Below are 27,697 nucleotides of genomic sequence, written 5' to 3'. Positions count from 1 at the left end.
TAAAGAATGATTTAATACGGACGGTTAGAACATTAGCTAAATATTATTAATTAAATATGTAAGGCCAAAACCTAATTAAATTACACTAACTAAACAATAATGAATCAATCAATTAATTAATCAATGAATAAATGAGAGTCGAACAAGAAGAATGGAACAACTTACTGGAACTAATGCAATGTTGTGGAGCACCCAAGTCAGTTTTATATTTTTCCGATCAGCGGTGTCACGAGGCCAACCGGTCAACAAACACGCCGACATGACACTATCTTATACATACACATGTATATTAGTCAGAAGGAACAAATTACGTTATATGTTAGGAAATAAATATATACGAGATTACGAGTAAAAGCTGCAGGCTGCAGCTAATTTTGCTGGTGTTTGGGTAGCGTAGGGTAGGGAGAGGCTGGGCTGGGCTGGCTGACGTGTATATTAAGGTTTGGCCCGGTACTCGTTATTTCGTTTGGGCGTTTTTGCTGGCATCATTTATATATAACGTACGTTATATTAATCGAGTTCGTGCTATAAAAATCCTCATTCTCAATAATTTGTAGGAGGAAAATCCTCCAATTAAACAGTCTAAAGGCACAACATTCAATTGAGATAAAATTCTGTCTGCTCAACATGACTCGAATCTAAGTCTTGCATAACTGTGAAACTTGTGAGAGATACTTGTATCATTGAGCTATTTGCTAGTTGGTTCCTTTTTGTAATTTTAATCAAAGTTTTAAGTTTCATATGATGAAAAATATAATTTATATAATTTTATAAATGTAATTACTCGTGGTAACATATAAAGATTAGATAACGGTCCAACATTATATAGTTATTGCATGTAAAATTTTGTATATAATAGTTAATAACTTATTCAATAAGCTATTAGGTCAGTTGTTTTTTAGTATATATAAAGATAGATTAACACACTAAAGGTTAAAAGGTATAAATATTCTCCATTACTCCATAAGCATATTAAATATTCTCAAAAACAAAGTCCAAAATTCCACAAAATCAAATTACATAGCTTATATGTTACAAGAAATAAACATTTGTTTTACTACTCTTTCATAAGTATTACAACATCCCTCTAATAAACGAAGATGAATACTTTGCTGTTAGTTTGTCTGAAATCCAATGGATTGCCGTGGAGATTCATTTGCGATCAACATGAGCATTATCAAGATAGCCGTGGTGCTTATGAAGCGTATTCCATCATAAATCAATGGCTCAAAAAGGTTCAAGTTTTGAATATATAGACACTTCATTATAGTTTAAAATATGACATATCAAACTCTTTAAGTTGTCATATTTAAATTCCCAAAGTATTTTTTCAGCTCCTAATAAGAACTACAAGTTTTAAACTTCAGACATGGTAACCAAAGCGTAATACACTCAAACACCATGTCCTCGACTTTCTCTTATGGTGTGCTAATTTGTCTGCATAGCTCTCCCTTACCATATCTAATACGCACATGCAGCAGCCAGCAAAAGCTAATCTTTGAACAATAATCGAAACGGTGTCCGGATATTTGGTATCAACAAACCGATTCACAATATTTTCCCACTCATCAGGCATATCCACATCCTTGGCTTTTTCCTTCACTTTCTCCAAATCCATCTTGAAAAATTACAACCAAGGGTATAAATGTTCAATAGAGTTATCCTGCTACCTACAGAACACACACTCAAACTGTCTCATTGGATAACACTTAGCCAGTCTATGCTGGGTGATTAACCCTTCATAGCTAACCATACAATCACTGCATGAATAGGCATGCATTGAGTGAAATATACCAGTTTAACCCATCTCACTTTACACCCATAATCTCTAGTATCAGTCCAACCATTCCCAGCAGTAAACCTGCCTTCAACCCCTTCTTATTAACCCATACCACTCTATCGTTCTGTCTTTCCGATCCTTGGCCACACCCACTCCCTATTAATTATCATTTCAGCAACATTGGCATTTGTTTTTAAATGGGCAGCTTTGATCATGCTACTAGTAACCAATTTACTCAGAGGACATGCTACACCATTTGTCATTCCATACAGATGTAGACAGCCACAGCCCATTTCCCAACCTACTAATGCAATGTTCCCACAATATGTTTGTTATTCTTATAGTATAATACTACTGAATTGAATGCACACATCTAAACAGGCAAGCATCATCTAGCAATGCATTGAAACACTATTGGCCCATCAACTTGTCATGTGAAACCAACAATGGTGATTTTACCAATGTTTGATCAAGCCATCCAACCAGCCGAGGATTGGGCAAATACGTGTGTAACACCATGCTTCCTTATTCAACATTTGAACCAAAATCGTACTCAATTAATAAAACATCAGTACAAATTGTTAAAACCACTCAAATCATTACCAGAAAAAGAGTCATTATAACATATTAGAGTTACACCTAAAAACAAATATATCTACACTATCTTTCTTAGTTCATTTTTGGTTAGCTCGAGTGATGGTGACTTTCAGCACCTTTTCACTCTCACTTATCAGCTCTAACAGACAAACATCACCCGGAACCAAATGATTTTCATTACTAAATTTCTTCCAATTTGGACCATACAATTTACCATGTTTCTGCTTGTACATCTTGCATGGAATCGGACCCCAGTTTCCCACCTCTGGCATATGAAGAACACAGTCCACATACTCCTTTCCACAAGTCAAATATCTTGTACAAAATTTGAAAGGTACATACTGTAACCAAATCAAAGAAAAGTAAAAAATAGTCTGATATGATAATGATCGATCTTTATATGAAACAAGATCCCAATTTGAGAAACTTTACCATTCCCAACGATGAATGATATGAAGGAGGCATTTTGGCCGAGAAGAATGGGTTGTCAGACCTATCTACTGTCACTAAACCAATGTTCACCAATCCAAAAAGAAACTTAAGAAATGAATAGCAAGACTAAAGAAAGCAATTAAATAAGTGTAAACCACATCGGTAATTAAGAGTCTTGCCTTCGCTGTTTTGAGACTTGGCGGGCGTGTTTAGAACCTCAGTATCTCCCGTGTGCATAGATTGATCGATTTCTTGTGGAAAGTAAGTTATCTCACAACTGGTTTGGTTGAATATTCTAACATGAAAAATGGAACTTTCCTGATGATTAAAGAGCAGCAAGTATCCAATCTTTAGATGGTAATGCTCAGCAAACTCGGGCCAACCCTTCTGGAGCCAGAGGTGTCCGTTACCGGAGACCATCCAACCCAAATACCAAGTCTTGCCATCTGAAACACTGAGTATGATGTCTTTGTTGTTTGAACGGATCTGCTTCTGATATTCTATGGTAAAGTCTATGGGAATTCTCTAATCACAAAAGAGATATACAATTTAATGTTAATATATATATATATATATATATATATAGGGGTGGGTTAGATTAGGGACTCCTTATTTTAGGGACTGTTAGGGACTCGATCTAGACCGTCCATTTTCATTGGATCTAATCACCACTGATCATCTCCGGCGACATCTCCGGCGAGACTTACACGTGTAAGTACAACTTACACATGTGTAAGTTGAATAAAAATTATAATTCAAAGCGGGCTTCGCCCTTAAGGATATTCATAAACCAAAGCTGGTGGGGGTGATAGGTCATTGAGGGTGATAGGTCATAGTGTGATAGGTCATAGGGGGTGATAGGTCATAGGGGGTGACCGGTGATGGGAGATCTACCTAAAAAAAATTGTACTTAAAACATGTGTAAGTTACTTACACATATGTAAGTCTCACCGGAAATGGTCGCCGTCGCCGGAGAATCATGGTGGTGGTCGGAGATGATCATGGTGGTGGTGGCCAGAGAAGGAGGTAGAAGGAGTCCTTAACCGTCCCTAAAATAAGGAGTCCCTAATTTAACTTTTCCCTATATATATATATATATAGAGAGAGAGAGAGAGAGAGAGGGAACTCGTGACAAAAAGGAACTCACGAGGCTGCTTTCGATGAGGTTGTCATAAGTGATGAATACGTAAAAGTTAAGTGGCTTCCAGCTTGAAGGCATTTCAGCAACAGAAGATGATAATAAACAAACCAATCTCTGATATAATCCCATATAGGCTTCAATTCATTATATATCCATATATATTACTCGTAATAATTAGACAGATAAAGTTAACAAGTTAACAAGAAAGGTAATAACATAACAATTTTGACAAAGTGGGGGTAATTTCCAGGGCCATCAAAAGGTAACAACTTACCCAGGAAATTGCAATTAAAAAAAGAAAGGTAGTACACCTAATTTGACAATATGAACAAAGTAAAATTCTGGTTAATAATATTCCACTGGGTTGGGTAGAACCCTAAATAACTTGCTAATTCAAGAGGCCAAATTAGTTCCAAGTTCTCAACTTTATCAAACTAATACAAAATTAGAATTCTACGTATCTTGAAAACATTTATTAAAAATATATTAATACTACAATTAGGCACCAAACATATATGCAGATTTATACTTGATTAAAAGAAAAATAACTCACTTGAAACGAGAACTAAAAAGAAGCCCCACCAACCAAATCACTTTGTATGTGTATAGACTGTAAACTATGTATGTGTAGATCGAGACCAATAAACTATTTTATTGAGCGGATTGTTGGTGAAAGTAATGCGTTGACAACCGATATACCACGTGTCTTTACTTTCTCTTTGAGCTTACTCTTTTTCAATTTTAACAGATTTTAGCATATCCCCATCCTGGGCTGCATTGGAGTAGGCCGGTAGGGTTGAGCAAAAATCGAACCCAAAAATCAAAAATTGAAAAAAATTGATAAAATCGGATCAAAAAAACCAAAAATCAAACAAAATCCATTGGTTTGGTTTTTGTTTTCCAAAAACCGAACGGATCGGTTCGGGGTCGGTTTCATATGTCAAAAAACCGATAAAAACCAAACCGAACCGAACCCATTATATTTTATATTTATATCATATTAAATTTATATTTATTACTTATAATTTGTAAATATGTTAATATACTTAAACTTTTTTGTCTTTTTAGTGTACAAATTTATATAAATTATACGTTTTAGTTGTAAAAAATATAATAAAATCAATTCTTTTTATAAAAGTTATATCAATTTTAACACCTAAAAAACATAATTAGTTAAAAAAAAAAAGCATCTCTATATTTTAGTTCTATATCATAGTTTTTTTGTTAACAATTGAAAATTAAATTTATAACATCATAAACAACAAAATAAAAAACAAAAAAGTTAAAAAAAAAAATCTTTTTTTAAAGCTAACAAAAACCGAAACCGATTCAAACCAAACCGAAAAACCGAACCGAATAAAAACGGATCCAATGGTTTTGGTTTTCTAAAAACCGAATGAATCGGTTCGGGTTTCGATTTTAGCCAAAAACCGACTCAAACCGACCCATACTCACCCCTAATTAAAGTATTGGACATGATTACATATATTCTTTGGTTAAATGCAAATTTAGTCCTTGTGGTTATTCGAAAAATGGTTCTTTCATCTCTCTGTTAGTTTTTGAGTTTTATTCATCCCTGTAGTTTGGCTTCCGTTAAAAACCACTCGTCCCTATCATTAAATCCCCTCACATTCAGGTCACATGAGGGGCATTTTTGTCTTTTTGCATCATTTCTTCCTTTTCTTTCAAAACCCACAAATATATTCATACATCTACATTGATCTATAAATACGAAACACATACATATGGGAAGTGATAAGCGTACCACCGTTTTTGATTCATTAATCACAATATACAAGTTTTATAACTGACTGTACTAGTCAGTAATGCATACTGGTGGTAAATATATTAAATTTTGTGTTACAAATATCAACTCCCCATACATATATATGATCGATATCTATATCTATACCTAATCAAGATCAAATCATACATATGTTCATACATCTATTAATCTGAATCTATATCTATACCCCCCCCCCCCCACACACTGAAAATCATCATCAAATCGATCAATTGATGTCATGAAACAAAAAAGAGATGTCGAGAGAGAGAAAAAAAGATCGATTGATCAACTTACAGGGGTTCTTGGATTTTGCCACATTATTAACGATCGGTGGGTCGATTTCGACATCGCCGCCACACAACCACTTATAGATTTCCTCATTTTTGCTGCAAATCGAGGTAAAATCCATCTTTAGTATTAGCGGCAGTTAGCCATTCATTTCAAACGTCGAAAATCGATAAGTTGTGAAACTTTTTGAGATGGTGATTTTCTTGGAAGTTTTTCACACAATTAGTATTTAGTGTGTGTTTATATGTATGTGTATCTATATAACTTCATAGTTGCAGAAGTGATATATGTATATGTATGTTTTATGTGTCTATATCTATATACTTTTATTGTCACAGAAGTGTTGAAATCTTTAATATAATATAATGATTATTTGAAAGTTTATAGTGTTTGAACTAGGTATATTGGGTTTTTGAAGAACATGTATGAAATCAAAGGTGATGTTTTAAGGTTGATGAAGAACAAAGAAAAGGGATGGCTAAAATGACAGATCTGCCCATCAGGGACGAGTGTATTTAACGGAAATCAAACCACAGGGATGAAAAAACTTAAAAACTAACAGAAAGTTGAAAAACGTTTTTCAAAAAACCACAGGGATGAAATTTGCTTTTAACCCTATATTTCTTTAATAGTTAAATTCATTAAGTGTCTTTGTAGTTATCAATATTAGCGTTTTGGACCTTGTGGTTTTCTTTTTCTTATCACTAGCATTCTACCCGCGCGATGTGGCAGTGGTCGTGAAAGCGACGGTGTGGTGGTGGAGGCGAGTGTTGGTGGTGGATGCGACGTCGAATGTAGTAGATAATTCATATAAAAGTATTTGATTTAAAAGGTTAATGGAGATATTTTAGAAAAATAAAGGATTGATGTGTAATTTAATTATTAATGTTAAGAGAATAGTGTATGTGAAAATATTTTAAAGGGTTGCCTTGTAGGTGAAAATATTACATAGGATGACATTTTAGACATTTTTTCCCTATGTAACTTTCAACATGAGAGTATTTTCTTTAATATAAAGTATAAATAAGAGAATAGTGTATGTGAAAATATTTTAAAGGGTAGTAGCCTTGTAGATGAAAATATTACATAGGAGAACATTTTAGACATTTTCTCCCATGTAACTTTCAACATGGGGGTATTTTCGTTAATATAAAGTATAGATTAAGTGCTCTATAGTTAAAGTTAGTTACGCCACATGCCTTTTTTTACTAATCTCTATCCGTTAAAATGAGGGTTTTTTCCTATAAAAAAATATAAATGGGTTTTCTTAATTTATTTTTTCATTTATTATTAGTTTGAACAAACTTTAAACTAAATATATGTAAAATGATATACTTATGATTTTTCACATTTAGAAAAACAAATCGGAAGTGTTTGAAAATAGTTATATTTGGATTTCTTTCCGACTAAAATTTTTGGATAATATATTTACTTAGTAATTTAAAAAGCGTAACTTAAAAAAGAAGATAAAATATTTACTCATACTTAGTAGTTAGTAATTTAGAAAATGTACAGCTTAATTAAATCTTAATCTTATCTTAATATATATTAAAAGATACACAACTCTCAATTTCTTAAAATTAATTAAATCGACACATGTCTAAATTAATTTACATTTTTTGATTTTCTATCACCAATTTACACTTTTAAACCTTATGTTTATAAAACTTATGTTTATCTCAAATATCCAACTAATTAAATTAATAAAAAAAAAACCGAACCAAATTTGATCAAAATTACTCTTCTATAATTATAACTTATCAAATTATCAATAATTATATAGAATGAAAATAATATATCTAATAAATAACAACTATATAATCTAAAACTTTCAAGAAAAAGAAATACACAACGTACAAAATATAACAACTATATAATCTAAAACTTTCATGAAAAAAATAACCCACAACAAAATCTACAAGAAGTTTCTTTAATTGTATTATCAAGAAAACTGTTACAATAACAAGTCATGACAGGATATTGATAGATGAACAATTTACACGCTTTCATCAATTTACAAATTTGTTATTTCTTATTTTAATTACATTGTTTATATTTGAATTTACGTTTGTTCTTTTATAACTTTAATTGGATTACATATACAAGTATTTAATTTATCTTTAATATGTCATAAACAATGAGTATATTAGACACAAGTCTAAATCTAGTAAATAAAATTAAAGCTTAAATAAAATATACAGGAATAAATATAAATAAATTACTCGTATTAGCTTTAACAGTAAGCTATATAGCCCTGCTTAAAATAAAAGCTATATATGTGGGGAAAAAAACCCAAACCGCATCCTAATTTATTTACAAAACATCCCGTTCCAGTTCCAAATAACATACATAAAAACACAACAAACATATTTGAATTTCGAATCCGTTATATATTTAGGGTTTTTCCGGTCCCATCTTTTGATTCGGATATTCGATAATGTTTCCCTCAACTGCTGAATGTAAGTTACGATTCTCTTTTCAAATTATTATATATATCGGGGTTTTTTTCTTTCGGTGATGTACTTTATTGTTTAAGTTAATTAAGTTATCTGCAATTCTGCTAGATGATGTTTGTGACTTTTTTTGATTTTTGAAACCCTTGTTAACATGTCATACAGTTGAATTTTAACTATTTTACTTGATTTTTTTGGCCTTGTAATTGCAGTCTCCTCATCACGAATGCTGTCCGGTTTCTCTGGATTCGCTACTTGTTCAATGACTGCTTCGAGTTTTGCTCCAGTCTTGCCTTTTGGGACCCCATCATCGACCGCTTCCCTGACAGTTATTTTCTTTCTTTAGAAATTTTTAAGGATAACATATGTGTGTGGAGTATGTATACAGTAGTACTAGTGTTTACTGGGAAGTTGTTTCTTATGCAATTTTTGTTAATCTGATATTCTGATTCGCCTTATTATATGCTCTTCATTGTTCTCTTGAAATGGGTGTTAACCACATCGTTATTTTTTGTCTCTCAACTTGGTCAGGAAATTCAAGTAGTGTCTCTTTTGGGACTCCATCTGTGTTTACACAATCGAATCAACGAGGAAATTTATTCTCTCCAGGCTTCCAAACTTCATCGCCTTTATCTAATACTCCAACGAAGGTTACATTTGGCACCCCGTCATTAAACGTTCACGGGACTTCAACTTCTGGTGGTTAGTACAAGTTTTTGTTTATAGGACCTGTGATTTCTTATTATCTTGTATATTTACTTTATATATGTATTATATATTTATATACTCGTAATATATATGCTTTTGAGTTTACTCATCCGTTTCTGTGGCAAACTCTTTAGTGAAAATCAGCAATTTAGTAGATCTATGAACAAACACTAATTGCCGGTTTGGGATTTTGGGCAATTTTAGCGTAGTCATATTGCAGCCTTCCAATGCCATACCCTTTTTAGTCTCCTTGCACTGATTAGCAAGCCGTTGGCATCGATCCAAAATAGTTCTGTCTACAGAATGTTGAGCCTCAGTCCATGGTGCTAATTGAGTTGGTGATCAAATAAATAATACGTGCATCTGATTTAGAAGCGCTCTTAATTCAGTTTGGCAGAATATGGGTCTTAAAAACCCAATGTCGTAGGTTCAAATCCTACAGAGCGTAATGTTAATGATACTTAACAACAGTTTTTGTTTTTTTGTTGTTATTGACTTTGTTTTGCAGGATCGACGGCCACAATATCAACATTTAACTCAGGCGGATTTAACTCAGCACCTCCAACCTTATTTTCTTCTGCCTCATCATGGGCAACCAATTCAATCTCTACCACGCCAGTGAAACTTAACCCATTTGTAGTACCAACCACTTCAAACTCTACGACGCCTGTGCAACCGAACCCGTTTGGAGTACCAGCCACTTCAAACTCTACCACGCAGGTGCAACAGAACCCATTTGCACTACCAACCACCTCAAACTCTGTCACGCTGGTACAACCGAACCCATTTGGAGTACCAACCATGTCAAACTCTACGACGTCAGTGCAGCCTAACCCATTTAGAGTACCAACTACTTCAAAATCTACCAAGCCTGTGCCGAACCCATTTACAATACCAACTACTTCAAACTCTGCCACGCCGGTGCAACTGAACACATTTGGAGTACCAACCACTTCAAACTCTGCCACGCCAGTGCAACCGAACCCATTTGGAGTACCAACCTCTTCAAAATCTACCACGCCTGTGCCAAACCCATTTGGAGTACCAACCACTTCAAACTCTTCCACGCCGGTGCAACGGAACCCATTTGGAGTACCAACCACTTCAAAATCTACCACACCTGTGCCGAACCCATTTGGAGTACCAGCCACTTCAAAATCTACCATGCTTGTGCTACCGAACCCATTTGGAGTACCAACCACTTCAAACTCTGCCACGCCAGTGCAACCAAACCCATTTGGAGTACCAACCACTTCAAAGCATAGTTACAGAATTCGCTCAGATACCTTCGAATTTCGTATTGGTACAAAACGTACCGAACGCAATACGAAAACGTTCCAAACGATGCGGGTACGTCGAACCGAGTCGATAGGGTACTGTGAACCGAGTTGGCAGGGTACGACGAACTGAGTCCAGTTCCAATCGTCGAATTCCGTCTTGAAATCGCCGAATTCAATTCGTATTCTTTGATTACAGTTCGTTTTGAGCAGGAAAAAATGTCCCGTGACTTCCAAATCTCCAAAAGACGTTCCATTTTCCAAGATTTTAACTATAACAACTTACTTTAGCTTTAAAAACAAAACCAATTTACTTAATAAGAATCTTTTTAACAAACAAAGATCTTCATATTTATTACAAAATCACAAAAAATTAGGCACTAAACGGCTATATATATCATACTAACTTACTAACCTTTGCACTGAAATTGTAGCATTCCAATCTTCTACTATTAGATTTTAGTTGGTGTTTTTGGTTGGTGTTTGATTTCTATTGTATTTCCTAATGTTATGTTCTATCTTTTTATTATGAACTTTTGTTTACTTGTGGTTTTAAATTTTGGTACACTCACCAAATTCATAATACATCGTACCATTCGTACCGAAATGAGTATACCCCCTACGTACCGAATTCATCACAAAGGGCGAATTGCGTACCCGTACCGAAGCGTACTGCGTTTTATGTGACTATGCTTCAAAGTCTACCATGCCTGTGTTGAACCCATTTGGAGTACCAACCACTTCAAATTCTACCATGCTTGTGCAACCGAACCCATTTGGAGTACCAACCACTTCAAACTCTGCCACGCCAATGCAACCAAACCCATTTGGAGTACCAACCACTTCAAAGTCTACCACGCCCGTGTCGAACCCATTTGGAGTACCGACCACTTCAAAGTCTACCACGCCCGTGTCGAACCCATTTGGAGTACCAACCACTTCAAGTTCTACCATGCTGGTGCAACCGAACCCATTTGAAGTACCAACCACTTCAAACTCTGTTACGCCAGTGCAACCGAACCCATTTAGAGTACCAACCACTCCAAAATCTAACCCATTTGGAGTACCAATCACTTCAAAATCTACCATGCTGGTGCAACCAAACCCAGTAGGAGTATCAACCGCTTCAAACTCTGCCACGCCGGTGCAACCGAACCCATTTGGAGTACCAACCACTTCAAAATCTACCACGCCTGTGTACCCATTTGGAGTACCAACCACTTCAGAATCTACCACGCCGAACCCATTTGGAGTACCAACCACTTTAAACTCTACCACGCCAGTGCAACTGAACCCATTTGGAGTACCAACCACTACGACAGCAGCTGCTAACTCTGTCGCGGTTTCACATGTGATCTCTGGATCAAGTTCAGATTTCTGTCAACCGAAGGCCTTGTTTGATCCCTATTTTTCAACTCAGAATTTTAATGGAGAAAAAACAGGAATTACTGGTCAAACGTAAGCGCTTTTTCTGACCTTGTACTCATAAATCTCGATATGCTATATCACGTTTCATTGTTTGATGTTGTTCATCCTTTATTATATTGTAGATCTTCATCTCAAACTACTAGCATGGAGCAACCAAGACCTCAGGTGTATTTTGAAGATTCTAAACCAATTGACATTGGGATATCAAGCATACCTGTAAGTTTATCATCCATTTTTCTCTGGAATTGTAGTTTTATAGCTATGTGATCTGTACATCACCTAGATACACAACATTTAACAAAACATAACACCTATATTAATTAACCATAACACTACCTAAATCAATTAAATAACAAAGCTAGATTGTTATTGAAATGATATGAGTTTTCTATCATATTTTTGAGATGCTAATTATGTGTTGACTTGAATATGTTTGTCCTTTTGCCCAAATCGCCCAACCAAACAGTATGCCCCCTAGGTTATTATAATTTTACTTAATTAAATTGTTAAACAATGTCTTTTTGCAGGTCAAGGACAAGCCGGCTGCAGTCAGATATCAGGCGGTGACTACTAGGCATTTGTCTAGAAATAAGATGCCACTTCGGAAGTATGACCCAAAATTAAACGCTCCAAAGGTGAGAACCTTCCAACATTTTCATACAAAACAAGCCTCTAAGTCACATTAGACATTTCGACATGATTACTTAATATATTTTTTTATTTTTTTTTTTGCAGATACCATTCTTTAATGACACCAAGGAGATACCTGTTGATATATTGGTTCCAAGAGAAAATCCAAGGAAGTTGGTTATCAGTCCTGTATCATGGTCTTCAAGGGCTAGCACGTTGAAGAACATAGGTGAAGAAAAAAAGTCTTCAGATAGCTTTTATGAGAATGAGAAAGGTAAGTTTATGATTCCACGTATCACATGCTTAATTTTTGTGTTCTTATCTAAACATGTCTACAGAAACTGAAAAGAATTGTTTTTAAGCTATTTGATGCACTATAATAAGTGATTCCATTTGTATGTTTGAGTTGCTGATTAGCTCTTTATGTATGTTTCAGAAGACAGCAAGTGTTATAATTGTTCAGATGATCCAACTACAGTACAAGAACTACTTCCAACAATCCTTGAAGTACCAACAAAGCTTCAACTACCCGACTACTACACAAAACCTCAAATTTCAGACTTGGAAGCGAAAGAAAGGGCTGAGCCAGGATTTTGCAGACGTGTGAAGGACTTTGTTGTTGGACGCCATGGCTATGGTAGTATAAAGTTCTTAGGCGAAACAGATGTACGAAAGCTTGATATTGAGAATCTTATTCGGTTTAATAACCGAGAGGTGATTGTGTATATGGATGAGACCAAGAAACCCCCGGTTGGTGAAGGGCTCAACAAAGCAGCTGAGATAACGCTTCTCAACATCAAATACGTGGATAAAAAAACTGGAATGCATTACAAGTACGGGCCAAAGATGAATAAGTACATAGAGATGCTAAAGAAGAAGGCAGCTGAACAAGGTGCTGAGTTTATGTCATATGATCCTGTTGAAGGCGAATGGAAAATTCGAGTCTAGTATACTTTCGGGCAATAACAGCCCTTTTTAGAGATGAATTGCAAAACACAATTTTGTGTTTTGATTTATAATGGAATTTGAATACTATACGCTTGTGCCTCTACTTATTGAAGTTTGGGTCAGTTTTCTAGCTGCTGATGTTCCTATTTTGCTACTGCATTGGGAAAAAAATGTAAAAGTTGGAGAAGGTTATGTAAAAAGAATTTAGGATCATAGTTTGAATTTGTTTTGTTAAATATTTTGCTTCAGTTGCACAATATTAATGTGTATGGCAATAAATATGATATGCTATAAAATATGTCTGAATGCAGAAAGTGTTTTGTTTTCCCCCTTAATTACTTTACCTGCTATGTATCTTTACCAGCATTTTAGAAGTCTATCATAGTCTGAAAGGGCCATATTTGTTTTAGCATTTCTGCTCGGATGTGAATGGGCTGCTATTGTTTCGGTTGTCTGCAATTAAATGTTTTCAACTTTTCATAGGTTTTTTCAATGGGCTATGAGCCTGTTAGAGGAATTATATACATACTAAATGTTGGAATTTTGACTTGTGACAGTATTTCCTCATACATACGAGTATTAATCTTAACCGGTCAAATGGGTAAAATAGAATGAAAAAATTAACAGAAAGGGGGTCAAACATTCCCACAGAAACTACAGTAGTCAACAGTAACCCATAAAACAAATGGATAAGAGATGTTCGGATCATGTATGACCCATTTACCCAACCTATCTGTCATATCTGATCGATGTACAATATCTAAATTCTAACATTACAAGCCCAAAAAGTATCTAATATAATCATTAAATTCCAAATAGCCTGAACAGTTAACTCAAATGGTTGGTCCCCCAATTAATTAGCTAGTTGCAACAAAAACATAACAAACAATTGAAAACAATTTGCAGATTAAAAAGCAACATCCACTAGAATTCTAGACCTTCCATATCATTCAAGAACACACATACTGAAATTTTTACAAACCCTAAAACATTTGAGAACTAAACATAAAAACCTACAACCATATCACTAAAACATAACCCAAATCAAACGGATCTATCTTAAGAGCTAGTAAACTTGGTAACCGCCTTAGTCCCTTCACTGACAGCATGCTTAGCCAACTCACCAGGAAGCACCAATCTCACAGCAGTCTGAATCTCCCTCGATGTAATCGTCGGCTTCTTGTTGTACCTTGCAAGCCTTGAACTTTCCTGTGCCAACTTCTCGAAAATATCGTTGATGAACGAATTCATGATCCCCATCGCCTTGCTTGAAATCCCGATATCTGGATGAACTTGTTTCAACACCTTGAAGATGTAGATCTTGTATGTCTCCACGCTCTTCTTGCTCCTCTTTTTCTTCTTATCTGCTGCACCCGCTTCTTTCGGAAGCTTCTTTCCGGCTTTTGGTTTCTTCTCTGCTGGGGCTTTCTCCGCTGCGGGTTTCTTCTCTGCGGGTTTTTTCTCTGCTGCTGATTTTGGCGCCATTTGTTTTCAAATTTTTGGTGAATGTGAAAAGTGGTTTTTTGATTTTTTTAGAAACAGAGAGATTTGATTTTTTTTTGTGTGTGTGTGTGAAAATAATCGGATGGAGTGTTTGTGTTTTATATAGGGGATGATAGTGGAAGGTGATTGGTGGATATTCAGTGGGGCGGATTGTTGATATTGGCCGTTGATTTCTGATTGGTTGTTTTGACGGACGAGATTAGTTGTGGGAATAAGTGAGATTGTGTTTGTTTGACACGGATCGATGAGCTGGCATTTGGTAAATTTGAAGATGGAAAGATGCGTTCATTCTTTGACTAAAACTTTCATTTTTTTCCCGGATTGAAAAATAAATTCGATAAACATGAGAAATGTGTTTTTACTTTTGAAAAATATGAAGGCTTTACTTAACGTGCAGTACGTTTTCATATCAAAAGCTCACCCCTGAATTTTATGGTAAGTGTATAACTATTTAATGCACATTAACGAAAGACCTAAGGGTTTCGTTTAACAAAACCATTTACTTTTTAATATAATTTATATGCTTATTATTGTATTGAAAACGTTATTTATATCTTTGTGTGACGCCTCTCCTAGAGCTTTCACGTCTAAATCTACTCTCAAAAGGTTTGGACGCCCCATGTTATTGGATCAAGTAATCAAATTATGAGGGAGTGTCGGATCACAATGATAGTTTGATAGTCAATTTCCAAATGGTTTGGAATTCTAATTAGTTTTTTGGGTGAACATTTTATCTCGAGAATTGTTTGTAACATACATATTTTGTGTTTGGAAATTGGTAGACCGGGGATTCGATACAAACTACAAAACCGTTCATGGCATCACCAACTTTCTCAATGCCAGCCTTTGCTACTTTTTAGTCCTGTATATCATCTTTAATTTTAATAACGCATATGCTCGTTTAATGCAGCGACGATGGTAATAGTGGCACATGATGATGGTGGCGGTGGCGGTGGGGACAGGTGGCCGGTGGCAGTGGTGTCGGCAACGGGCAGCAGCGACGGGTGGGGGGGGTGGCAACGGTGGTGTATTACTGTATTTAAAATTTGTTGATGTTAAAGGAGGTAGTGTGGTTATTTTAAATATTGAGTTCGTAAATTATTTCGTTAAGGATATTATATGTATATTAAGTGAAGATGTTTAAATCTCTATATATAATAAAACAAGATTGTTTTTTATAAGTAGTTTTAGAAAGTTTTTGATGTGGCAAATCCATAGTTCACCTTAAAAAATTTTTATTTAATTATGATGTCATATTTATAAAATAGAAAAAGCCTTTTACATATTTAATAAAAGTATTAATCATTTATATAAAGAAAAAAAAATCTCTCTTAGATAATATTTGTCTTTTTTTTATTTACTTAATGAAGTAGTCATTTTTATTTTAAAAATTATTATTGTGTTAGTGATTTATTAACTATATAGTTATTGTGTTAGTTGAATTATTATATTTATATCAAGTCAATCATTTATATAAAGAAAAAAAATCTATCTTAGATAATATTTGTCTTTTTTTAATTTACTTAATGCAGTAGTCATTTTTATTTTAAAAATTATTATTGTGTTAGTGATTTATTAACTATATATAGTTATTGTGTTAGTTGAATTATTAGATTTATATCAAGTTATAATGTTTTAATTACAAACATCATATATATATTTTTTTAATATATTTTATAATTTTAAAATTTTAATTAACATGTCCGGATTGAACCCGGGTTAATTAACTAGTTAAATAATAAAGGAGATGAGTAGTTTGGTTATACCAATTCATCTTTTGAAATTTTGGAGGAAAGTTCCCTCCTACAAGGTATTATAATTATAGATTTAGATGATTATAAACTAAGACTATGGTAAATATTTTGTAAACTGACTTTTCTTGTTACTTAACTTGTGATATATATTTTTCAATATCTAAAATTTAAATTAGAAGGATATAATAAATTTAAATTAAAAGGGTATAATATATATATATATATATATATATATATATTTAACTTAAAAAGTTAGGTGATTAAACAAAAGGGTTGATATTTTTATAGGTTTGAGTCTTGCAAAGGAGACAGAGTTTTATCCCAATTAAATATCGTGTCTTCAGGCGGCTTAGTTGGGAGTTTTTCCTCCTACTAGGTATTGAGGGTGTGGGGGCTACCCGGTAAAAACAACGTAAGCTAGATCTTCTGTTGCGAGCAAATGATCCACACCTTTCAAAAAAAAATAAAAATAAATAACATGTACTGTTATGTATATCTTTCACATATTAATTTTTTAATATTTATTTTATAATTAATAAGTGATTAAACATTTATGTTTTTTATGGATAGTTCTATACTTAATGTTAGATACGTGACCACATATTCTTTAACTCTCATTCCTCTATAGATAACTAGTGCTTAGACCCGTGCGATGCACGGATAACCCAAACTTTTTATGTAAACTGTAAATCTGTGTGTACACAACTTTTTTACATATTTATCATAAAGCTAAGTGTGTCACAACTTAATAGAATTAGTAATCAATCCACTGTACATGCCAAGATACTATAACTACTAATATTTACTTAACCCAATACCTTACTAACCAGTCATGTAAATTACACTATATTAAAACAAACGACCTATTCAAAAGGTCAACTAAAAGCTAACAGTATTGTTTCACAAAAAATTACAGTTTCTTTTATATGCAAACTTTAACAAACATCAACATCAAGAACATCCATGTGAACACATTTTTTGACATTCACCAGGAACCTGAGAACCTGGCCTTCAGTAGCACCACATTTAGAAATGAAAATCCTTCCATCCATAAGCCATGACAACATCTGTTTGATCGTCCGTAGCTTGCATATATGTAATATGTGTCAAGTTAACCATTAATTTCAAAGTACCATTAGGAAGTAATCCCCTATTTTGAGTGTGTATGGCACATTTACCGACAAATGGTTTAGGGATTGTCTATATAATAGGTTTGTGCTGCCTCACACTCTTTAAATTACTTTAGCATTTGCATCATCCTTAGAGTTACCTGCAACTTTACAGTTTCTTAGGATCGTCTATTCTAATCCACTCTGGATGCATGCATGATGTTTGAAGAAATCACACAAAACGTCCTTTGGGTTTTTTTTAGCTCTTTAACATTCTCAAATCCCTCTCCAAGGAAAGCAAATAATGGTTTTGATAGGAGCTATTATTTGTTTCTTTTCTTCGCCTTCACCCTTGACCTTAGATTTACCTTAGCCTCACAACGCTCCCTTTTCACTCCTGATGGCTTGACACGTAAAGACACACTTCCAGCCTGCAATACACAATTACCACTCACCCATTACCAACCATTTTACTATATATTTTCTTGCGCGGTAACTATTAATAAGGTAATAAAGTGACGACAGGTTAAGTAGCAATTGGTTTCTCGCCAGTTGGTAAAGAAAATAGACCTTACATGTAAAAATACAACTTCTGCTCTGTTTGCCTGTGACAATGAAAATGTACAAATAAAACTTGAAACTTTGTGTATATTAAGTTTCACCAATAATATTTTCTTTGATGGTAACCTGTATATCGAGAAGGAATCACCCACATTAAATCAACTTACGGACATGACGAAGTCTAACCTCGTGAAGTTGTATGCTTCGATTTCAGCTCTCAAAAAGGCTAAAAAGACGTGTTTACATTGATAGTTTCATAAACCTGACAACAACTTCAGGTTTAGTACTTGTTTCTGCAAGCAAACCAATACATCAAATTCAATCAGCTTATTTCTATGGTATCTATTATAACTTGAACACCTTGTGCAACACTAAATCTTTCGTTTCCTTCATAAATCTCATCGCAAAAAAAAAAAAAATCATTACACCAAATCTACCTCATCAAACAGTAACTTGATATGTTCAATGACATTTAGTGGTAGTGAATATTTACCCTTTATTTGACATATATAGCATATGCATTTGATTCAACACAATTCATTTACTTGAGTGACCTTGAGACAACATGAGCATAGTGAAAAAGTTCTCCCTTTCTTCCTACTTATGCACCTGTTTTGCCAAATGTCTCCACTTTTGCAAATCATTGAAGTGTTGGAAACCATTATGGAAGAAATACAATAAAGACAGTGCCATAATTTAACGAAACACAAATTAAGAATGACGATGTCAGAGAAGGATGATGTAACTTACGCTTTCCACTCTTCACTAAAGATAGAAGTTTTTTTTCTATGGGAAGTTTGACAAACGTTTGGTGTGCAATTAAAAAAATACAAACCCAATATATCAAAAGTGTTTAGTTCAAGCATACGTTATGGTAACTAAAAGATTTTGGAGTTTACTTCAAGCATCTGTAAACCACCTGCACAACCACGCCATAACTGCCGCTCATGCCATTACTGCCGATCCAAGCTTGTATCCAGTTATCCACTGCACATGTTGGTTTAATCATATGATCCATTATAATAATCATCCTGAAATCAGAATCCTAATTTCCGTGAAACCATAGAAAACAAAAACCCATAAAATTCTGAAAAATCCCCATGTATATAATCATAAAAAGCATATATATTAATTGTGAAGTTCAAGAACTAATTTTTCGGACACGCATGCAAAACTAAGAATGTATCTAATCACATAAATCAATTAATTAAACTAAATAAATAAAGCAGATCATAGCATTTATGTCAAAATTTATTATTTTTGTATAAACTTCAAGAACTAATCTTATTCGCTAATGATCCCTGTAAAATCACACACACATGTACTTGACCAGATTGAAAAGTTTGCTTTGGTTTTTTCCACCACTATTCTTGCAATGGTTGTCCACTGACGAACTACTGTTGCCACTCCTCACATGTTGATCTATGGCAATGTTATGAAAATAGATCACAATACTGGTCGACTTTGTCAGCCAAAGGGAAAGTGTATCCAGTTTCAACAGAATAGCCAACATTGACTTAGATACACATGTGAGGAGCAGAAAAAACAATTGGTTAGTGGACTGTTTTCATCTACTTATACTTAGCTTCGTGTACCCAAGAGAATATGAATAAGAAAGAGTACCTAGACTTGGATTGAAGATCACGATATCCGGAATAAGTGTTGGAGGTTGATTCGGATACCCCCGCCTTTATTATAGTTATAGAGTTTGGCACTCAAGGCCTTTGTTTACCGCGTCTTCTATCGCTATCTACAGTCATTCTCTGGGGGTTGCACTTTTAGCCCTGTGCCTTTTTCTCTAAGGCTTGCAAGATAGGTGTTGGAAAACACCAAAGCAAACTTCTCAATCAGGCCAAGTACATGTGTGGGCTAAAGACTAAACCATTCTCGTAAATGGTTTGGACCACAAGACTTTGAGAAAGGCGTAATGCCAAGCTTGACAAGAAAAGCAGCCAAATTGGTTGAATATGAGCAATAATACATATAGAAAATTATGATACTTACAAATAGGTTGAACACCTCATTATATAGCTCGATTCTTTTTTTGACTCTCTCGTTAACTGAGCGCCTTTCTGCAGCAACCATTGGTTCTCTTTTTTTGGCTTTACACAAAAGAATCCCACACAGTGCTGAAAAAGCTCCTAACATGGCCCATAAATGTACCATCTTTCTCTAACATATGGTCAAGATTTACCTGAAGAAAAAAAAAGAAAGAAAAAACTCTAAGGAAGTGTTCTCGATCTTCAAGTACGGATTTATGGAAATATATTGATGGAATATATACCAGTAGAAACATTAAAAATAATTTTATTAAGTACATGAACCTGTCAATGAAGTTAAACTCGGAAAACTTCAAGATATTACAAAGAATAACCTGCATTGCTCAATTTAGCTCTAAATTATTCAGGGTTTAAGTTGTATTTAGCCTAAAATATATTGCATTTGGCATATTATGGAACCATTTTGACATGTTAGATGACCAGCTAATTTTACTAAAGAAAATAGTACTTGAATTAAATACAAACTATGCTTCTGCAGTGAACACTTAGATCCTCATTCATTGGGGCTAATATAGCTTCACAAAGCAATTTCACAGGTTTCTTTTACATGCACAACAGAAATTCCTTATTAACCTAACTAAGATTAAAAGGATAATTCCATATTGCTAGAACAAACAGTTTATCTCCTATTGGACGGATTATTTTCAAGACAAAATGTGCTTATCAACACTTTAACTTAGATAACCGGAATAGCTTCTATCATCGATATAAGTAGGTGAATAATGCAAATGCGCAATATTAATAAAAAGAATAGCGAACCTTGAGTGTATTTCTAGATGTCCAGAAAATTCATGACCAATTCAGTTTTTATCATCTTAAACAAACATAAAAGAAAAATGAGTAATGGCAAATAACATTCTCGTTTTCTTATCAGCATCTTAAATCTATAACTTTATCAGTCCCAATATAACTTCGATTGACCAAACACTGAACATGGTTTTCCAGATAGATGTTTACTATAGTTCTTAAAAGACCACCAACCTCACAAAAATATTGTTTTACTTTATATACAAAAAGACATCTTACCTGATCGATGGGGTGATTATAAATCATGAAATTTACTGTAATAAGTCCCTTTGGATTCGTTGGACCTCCATATCCTGGAACCTAAATCCACATTGAAAAATCAATATAGTGAATGTTTGCTAATAATAACTGTCACCACCATGCATATCGTCCCTCAAACTTACATTTGACCACCACCAACGGCTTGAAATCAACACATCCAGAGACTTTGCACTTGAATACCACACCTATTAGTCTATTATGATACTTTTCTGCTACCAATTACCATTCATCAATTGTGATCTAAAGCATAAAAATTAATAAACTTTTGATATCGAAAGGGAAGACCGTGCAGGCAACATACAACAAAATAATTTTATGTAATTTCTGGAGTTTGTAAACTATTACTCGTAACTACGAAGAACAGATTGATATGGCCAATGGGTAACCACCAGAAATTTTAATTAGAAGAATCACCAAAAATAATAATAGCAAAAGAAAGATACCTTGAAATCATCATCCTTTTCACTCAAATGCAAAACCTTATTCGTTTTGCGATGGATCACAACTGAATCTAGGAGAAGGTGGGATGTTTTTGGAGACAACAGATATAGGTAGAGTATGGAGCGGTTGTTTAATCTAAAAAGTAAATCACCTATGGGCCTACACATGAAAAACCGCCATTTTACGTAAACCGTCTCCTTGTATTTGCTATACAACAGCCACGTCAGATTTATAGTATATAAATTGCTTCCTAAAGCATGACACATAGGACTAACTTAGAAAAACCTAAGTAGTCATTTATATAGTGTATAGATTACTCTACAATCAAAACAAACAAGCACTTTGGATTAGTTAAAAAACCCTTTTTGCGTAGAATGGTCAGAATTAGTCTCTCTATCTTCGTACAGTACTACAGCCGTACAGGGGTAAATATGATTTGGGCTGGGCTAATTAGGATCGGTTTTTGGTTGGGGTCAGTCAAAACTAACATTGTTAGAGTTAAGACCAGTCTTTTGGGCCCAAACTGTATTAGTCCTGGACTTTATCACAATTAGAAGACCATTAATGGAGTATTAGCTGCTGATTTAAGTTGGCTAAACGAGAGTCTGAATTTGACTTTTTGAAGATCTTCAGGATTTGTATGAATATGCTATACATTGGCAGTTTAGCGCCGTTATCCCTTATTTGTGAAAATTGTGACGTGGTGAAGGTTTGAATACATCCCAACAGAGAAGATATTATTACATGTGAATCACGCAAATATTGCTGTCACACAATAAGATGAATCTTCAATTGTTCATTCCGATGTAATAATGTTTGTGTCATTGCTATATCTTTGGTTCATGTCATCTTGGTTGGTTTACTTTGGAATATGACATTGAGTAACGAAGCTGTTCTCATAGTTGCTAATCCAAGTCTTAAAATTGTACAAGATATTTCAAACTTCAAAGCACTCAATTACATGAAGGTGAATGATACTGTTTATAGGAATAGCGTGCAACCCATAGTTTTAATTAGCCGATTAGGACCGAGGTTCATGTACTTTCTGTAGCAAAAATGGCCATTTCAGACTTCGAATAGTCTTACGATGGGTTGACTGACGTGTGATTTAATATCTCTTCATATTAGTTGTCATAGGTATGCAAGCCACATTCCTCATTGCAGCGTAACCCATATTATAGTCATTCGGGTCTTCTGTATGTAAATCGACATGTGGTTTGATGTACCCACAAAAGTTATATTAGTAACACACACTTTGAAGAATTCATGTCAGTTTTGGGTTGACAAAAATTGGTCCAAGTGAACTAAAAAGTCAACAAAACAGATAAGAGTGTGTAAATGCAAATCAATTAAAGAAATTGAAGGCAAATACTCATTGTATCACTACAATACTAAAGTATTAACAAGATTTAACCCTTCAAATTTAACGATTACAACATAATTTCGGCAAAATGGTCAGCTTTCTAAAGAGTAACTAACATAACATATCGATTTCTTGAAGAAGGTAATTTATCTCACAATTGCTTCCGTCGAATATTTGAACATGAAACGTTGAATTTCCCTGATAACTAAAGAACAGCAAGTGTCCAATTTTTATGTCGTAATGCTTCTTAAAGTTTGGCCAACCCTTCTGGAGCCATAGCTGGCCGTTGCCAGATATCATCCAGTCCATTCGCCAAGTCTCGCCATTTGAAACAATCAGTGAGACATTTGCAGACAGAATATGTTCCCCATGTTTGCTGGTAAACTCCATGGGCATTCTCTGTTCATTGAAGACAGGTATTGTTAAAACAAAAACTTTCTGTCTGGTTATATATCCGTTTAGATATAGGTATAGTTACATGAATTAATGATATAAAATGTGGAAAATTTAAGGATATAGTGAAGAGAGTAAAAGAGAAAAGGAACTCACAAGGCTGCTTGGGTAAAGGCTGTCGTAGGTGATGTATACGTAGAAGTTACTTGGCTTCCAGCATAATGGCATCACAGAGGCAGACTATGAGGGAAATAAAAGATTAGTTTATTTAGATCTTAAATGTTTGATTTGGGTGATACATAGCAAGTTCATACATATATGATATATTAACATCTACAACATATATTAAAACAACTACAGAATGATATGATATGAAATGATTCAAATTGGGAAGCATTACCAATCCTGATGTTTTTGAGACCGCTTTTTCTGTCATGCACACAGATTGATTGATTCCCTGTGGAAAGCACTCATAATTTATCTTACAACTGCTCAGATCACATATTCTAACATGAAAAGTGAAACCTCCCTGATAGATGAAGAGCAGCAAGTGTCCAGTCTTTATGCAATAATGCTCTGCAAATTCCGCCCAACCCTTTTGGAGCGTCAACCTGCCGTTGTCAGACAGCATCCAATGCATAGGCCAAGTCTTGTTATCTGAAACAGTCAACAAGATCTGCTTCACATGTTCTTTGGTAAAGTCGATGGGAACTATCTGTTCATAATAGACATGTATTGTTAAGCATAAGATAGACTTCATAATCGTTGGCTTGACAACTTTAAGTAAAGAACTACGTTGTTAGCATTGTCTATAGAAAGCAAAGGGATAAGCTCACAATTAGTCAAGATAAACAGTTTAGTTCCAGATAGTTATGCCGGCTTTAAATGTCAAAATTTGGAAGATGGCGAAGAGGGTAAAAAAGAAAGGGAACTCACAAGGCTGCTTGCGAAGAGGTACTGGAGGTGATGAATACGTAGAAGTTACTTGGGTTCTGGCATGACGACATTGTGGCTGCCTGCATACTAAACATAAAAATTAGAAAATAACTTTAGAAACATATTTCATTATTTTGTTCCGATGAACTTTTTATCAGATCAAACACAAAATGCCATTAATACCATACCAGAAATGTTCTCTTTATATCTAATCACTATATGAAACAAACAAGACAAGTTTTTGACTATGTACATGACCTAACTGGGTATTTCCACAACTAGGCTACCTTCTTTTTTAACCGCCACTAAACACTTTATAGTTTATACTTTATAGCCAAAACTCCATCCGGGGTAACCCAATGGCTAAAGGCTACCGCCGGCTGCCCCAACCCACTCAGAAAGAGCCATTGAGCCAAGTCCCGTTAGTCCCACGATCCGGTAACCCATTAGCCCGCCCGCCCATAGGCATGGCGAGGAATTAATGGTAAAACCCGATAATTATTAAGACTTGGACGTCGATCTCCCCAAGACAAATCCCTCATTGCAAGATTCCCATTACAGTCCTTCTATGAAGGGATTGTCACGACTAGGCTATATATAATATCTTAAAAGTGTAACCAGAAACTCAACAAGTTCATAAGCATATAGTTCAGTAACAAAATAAAATAAAACGTAATAAAAATAAGGTAAAATGACTCACCAATGGAAAGAAAATAAACTTGAAGAAAAAATCCAAATGAATTTTGTGGAGAAGAAATGGGTATTGATAAAAGCTGGTAAGGAATCATAATTTCAAACAGAGTATATGTACGGAATAAGCAGATACAAAAGGAAAAAAGAAAACAGACATTAATGAGGTTTAATATTAAAAAACCTGTTTGGGAAGACAGGGCACGTAAAAAATCTTTGTCAGAATAAGTTTTGTTTTGGATATCTACATCGGGGTTGGTTACATTTATGAAAAGAAACAACAATCACATAAACAGATATGGTCTACTTTTGACAGGTTTAGTTATTTGAATAGGCCCAGGCAGTCTTTTAATCTTTCATGAGTCTTTACCTACATAGATGGTTGGTTTATGTTCAACCCCTCTTGTGCTCATTTCTTTTTCTGTCATACTACTGTCTCACAATTTGCATAGTTTTTTTTTTTTTTTTTTTAAAGTAAAACATCTATATTTATAAAATCAAGTGGTTTAGGGCCTTAGGCATAAGAGCATCGAGTGTGGTAAACATTATCTACGACGACAACGCCGCATTGTCTTTTCATCCCACTACAGACACATCATTTGAACATGCCAGTCAGCATTTGACTTGAGATTAAAGTCATTAAACACCTTTCATCCTAAAATTCAGCTTTAAAACTATTCATGAAAAGAATGAATGAGCTAAGAATTAAATCAATTTTACAACTTCAAGATGTTAGAATTACTCAAAGATTAACATGCTATGATTTTTGGCGGGAAACAAAACAAAAGGTTAAAGTTAGATGAAAAGAGAAACTCACCCACAATTAATTAATGGTAGAAAAAAATCTTCAAAAGAAGCCCTACTTCATTCTATTTTGATTTTGAAAGAGGGAGATAAAGAACTGAGAAACTTGAATTTTGAACTTTTGATCGGAACAAGATAAGGCCAAATTCCTTTTGGTCAGTTTGATGCTTTGTTTTTATTCAGTTTTGGGAAAGAAGCACGAAAAGCATGTTTGCACTTTTTGAGGATATACATACGAATTGTTTTTCAACGACAAATAAAATACGGGGATATCATACGTACAGCTGTTGGTATACGAAAAAAGGTTCACGTGGACGTATTGGTTCACGTAAGAGTACACGTAAAAAGTTGGGTACAACCACCAATGGGTTCACAGCCCAACGGTATCCCAAGTCCTTCATAGAAGGACTAGAAGGACTTGGGATACCGCTGGGCTGTGAACCCATTGGTGGTTGTACCCAACATACGTACAACAGCTGTGAAACCATTGGTGGTTGTACCCAACATACGTACAACAACATACGTACAGCGAGCTGTACGTATGATATCCCCATATTAAGGCTTTGTATCCAGAGGTCCTGGGTTCGAAGCTAGAGGGGGCAAGGTTTACCCCAATTTAAGTGTTGTGTCTTCAGGTGGCTTAGTTTTCCTCCCCTATGGTTCCCTGAATACTTGTAATAGCCCATGGTCAACCATCTCGTTGTCTAGGATATGTGCAAGGCTTCACCATTTACGGTGAGGTTTCTCCGATGTCGTGTTCCGACTGAATGTTCAAAAAAAAAATGTTAGGTACAACCATGTTGAAAATCAGGAGGCATTTTTGATACATATATAAATTTAAGGGTTAAAATGTAAAATCATGAGGGATTTTTGTGTGTGTAATAAGTAAGGTTGGGTACAACACCCATCATTTTCCCATATAATATACTCTAAATTACACCAAAAATACTAACTTCATTTTGTCATACTTTAAAATAGTACCTTTTCGAAGTTGCAAAAGTAAACATAAGAATATGCCTAAGACCATCCACAACAAGGATGTCCATAAGAAATTTGTGATGACATGGAGGGTGTTTGTAGGAAGACTATTGATGTGGGTGGTGACATGGATGATATCCATCCATGGTTGTTTGTAGAGAAGGATTGTGAATAATGAAGAGAGATAAAGGTAAAAGACAAAAGTTACTTTGGAATTTATATGGTTGTTTGTAAGATGGATGAATATAGTATTGTTGTGGGTAAAATGTGTTTGTGGGAAGGATGGATGAAAAGCTGACGTAACATGTTGATTAGGATGTTTGTTAGAAGGATATTCTGAACTGATGCAGATAGTTTAATGCATGGCTAATGGTTGTTGGGTCAACCAGTGACAGAACTAGAAATATAAGGGATCCGTAACACAAATTTTTTAACACTAGTCTTATATCCGTGTAAAGTAATGTTAACGACTAAATTGCTAAGATTTTTAAGCGTTTTTTAAAGATTTTTTCGTTATTTTTAACATTTTATACGAGTTTACCACTTTTTTAGTCTTTATTTTCTATTTA

General features: G+C 34.5%; 5 protein-coding genes and 1 non-coding gene across 9 annotated transcripts; 3 read left to right on the top strand and 3 right to left on the bottom strand.

Moving 5' to 3' along the window:
* Positions 1–2,356: 2,356 nt before the first annotated feature.
* On the bottom strand, positions 2,357–4,680 carry LOC122600026 (B3 domain-containing protein REM9-like). Of its 4 annotated transcripts, none has more exons than XM_043772661.1 (5): positions 4,504–4,680; positions 3,957–4,084; positions 2,989–3,334; positions 2,810–2,883; positions 2,357–2,718 (listed from the first exon to the last, which is right to left on the bottom strand). In XM_043772661.1, the coding sequence occupies exons 2-5, from the start codon at positions 4,077–4,079 to the stop codon at positions 2,455–2,457; spliced, it is 807 nt and encodes a 268-aa protein (XP_043628596.1). In that variant the 5' UTR covers positions 4,080–4,084; positions 4,504–4,680; the 3' UTR covers positions 2,357–2,454. The 4 variants fall into 4 exon arrangements, with proteins under 4 accessions (XP_043628596.1, XP_043628603.1, XP_043628620.1 ...); XM_043772668.1 differs by having other exon boundaries at positions 2,810–2,877; XM_043772685.1 differs by having other exon boundaries at positions 3,957–4,075.
* A 3,908-nt stretch (positions 4,681–8,588) lies between these two features.
* On the top strand, positions 8,589–10,595 carry LOC122595819 (nuclear pore complex protein DDB_G0274915-like). The gene is made up of 4 exons (XM_043768272.1): positions 8,589–8,593; positions 8,690–8,805; positions 9,009–9,179; positions 9,694–10,595. Exons 1-4 carry the CDS (start codon positions 8,589–8,591, stop codon positions 10,593–10,595), a joined length of 1,194 nt encoding a protein of 397 aa, XP_043624207.1.
* TRNAL-UAA lies at positions 9,560–9,633 on the top strand. The gene has a single exon. It is a non-coding gene; the product is annotated as a tRNA-Leu (tRNA).
* Positions 10,304–13,792, top strand: LOC122600005 (nuclear pore complex protein NUP98B-like). The gene is made up of 5 exons (XM_043772638.1): positions 10,304–11,920; positions 12,013–12,106; positions 12,418–12,525; positions 12,626–12,794; positions 12,957–13,792. Exons 1-5 carry the CDS (start codon positions 11,169–11,171, stop codon positions 13,466–13,468), a joined length of 1,635 nt encoding a protein of 544 aa, XP_043628573.1. The 5' UTR covers positions 10,304–11,168; the 3' UTR covers positions 13,469–13,792.
* A 575-nt stretch (positions 13,793–14,367) lies between these two features.
* Positions 14,368–15,021, bottom strand: LOC122600046 (histone H2B.3). Its single transcript, XM_043772698.1, has one exon. It carries the CDS (start codon positions 14,951–14,953, stop codon positions 14,528–14,530), a length of 426 nt encoding a protein of 141 aa, XP_043628633.1. The 5' UTR covers positions 14,954–15,021; the 3' UTR covers positions 14,368–14,527.
* Positions 15,022–23,349: 8,328 nt separating this feature from the next.
* Positions 23,350–25,103, bottom strand: LOC122595809 (B3 domain-containing protein REM9-like). Its single transcript, XM_043768260.1, has 5 exons — positions 25,031–25,103; positions 24,657–24,743; positions 24,121–24,431; positions 23,877–23,960; positions 23,350–23,726 (listed from the first exon to the last, which is right to left on the bottom strand). The coding sequence occupies exons 1-5, from the start codon at positions 25,101–25,103 to the stop codon at positions 23,439–23,441; spliced, it is 843 nt and encodes a 280-aa protein (XP_043624195.1). The 3' UTR covers positions 23,350–23,438.
* Positions 25,104–27,697: the final 2,594 nt, after the last annotated feature.

This window comes from Erigeron canadensis, chromosome 1 (genome assembly GCF_010389155.1).
Source record: "Erigeron canadensis isolate Cc75 chromosome 1, C_canadensis_v1, whole genome shotgun sequence".
NCBI lineage: Eukaryota > Viridiplantae > Streptophyta > Magnoliopsida > Asterales > Asteraceae > Erigeron > Erigeron canadensis.
Note: the sequence above shows the minus strand (reverse complement) of the source record. Positions and strands in the feature narration are given on the sequence as shown.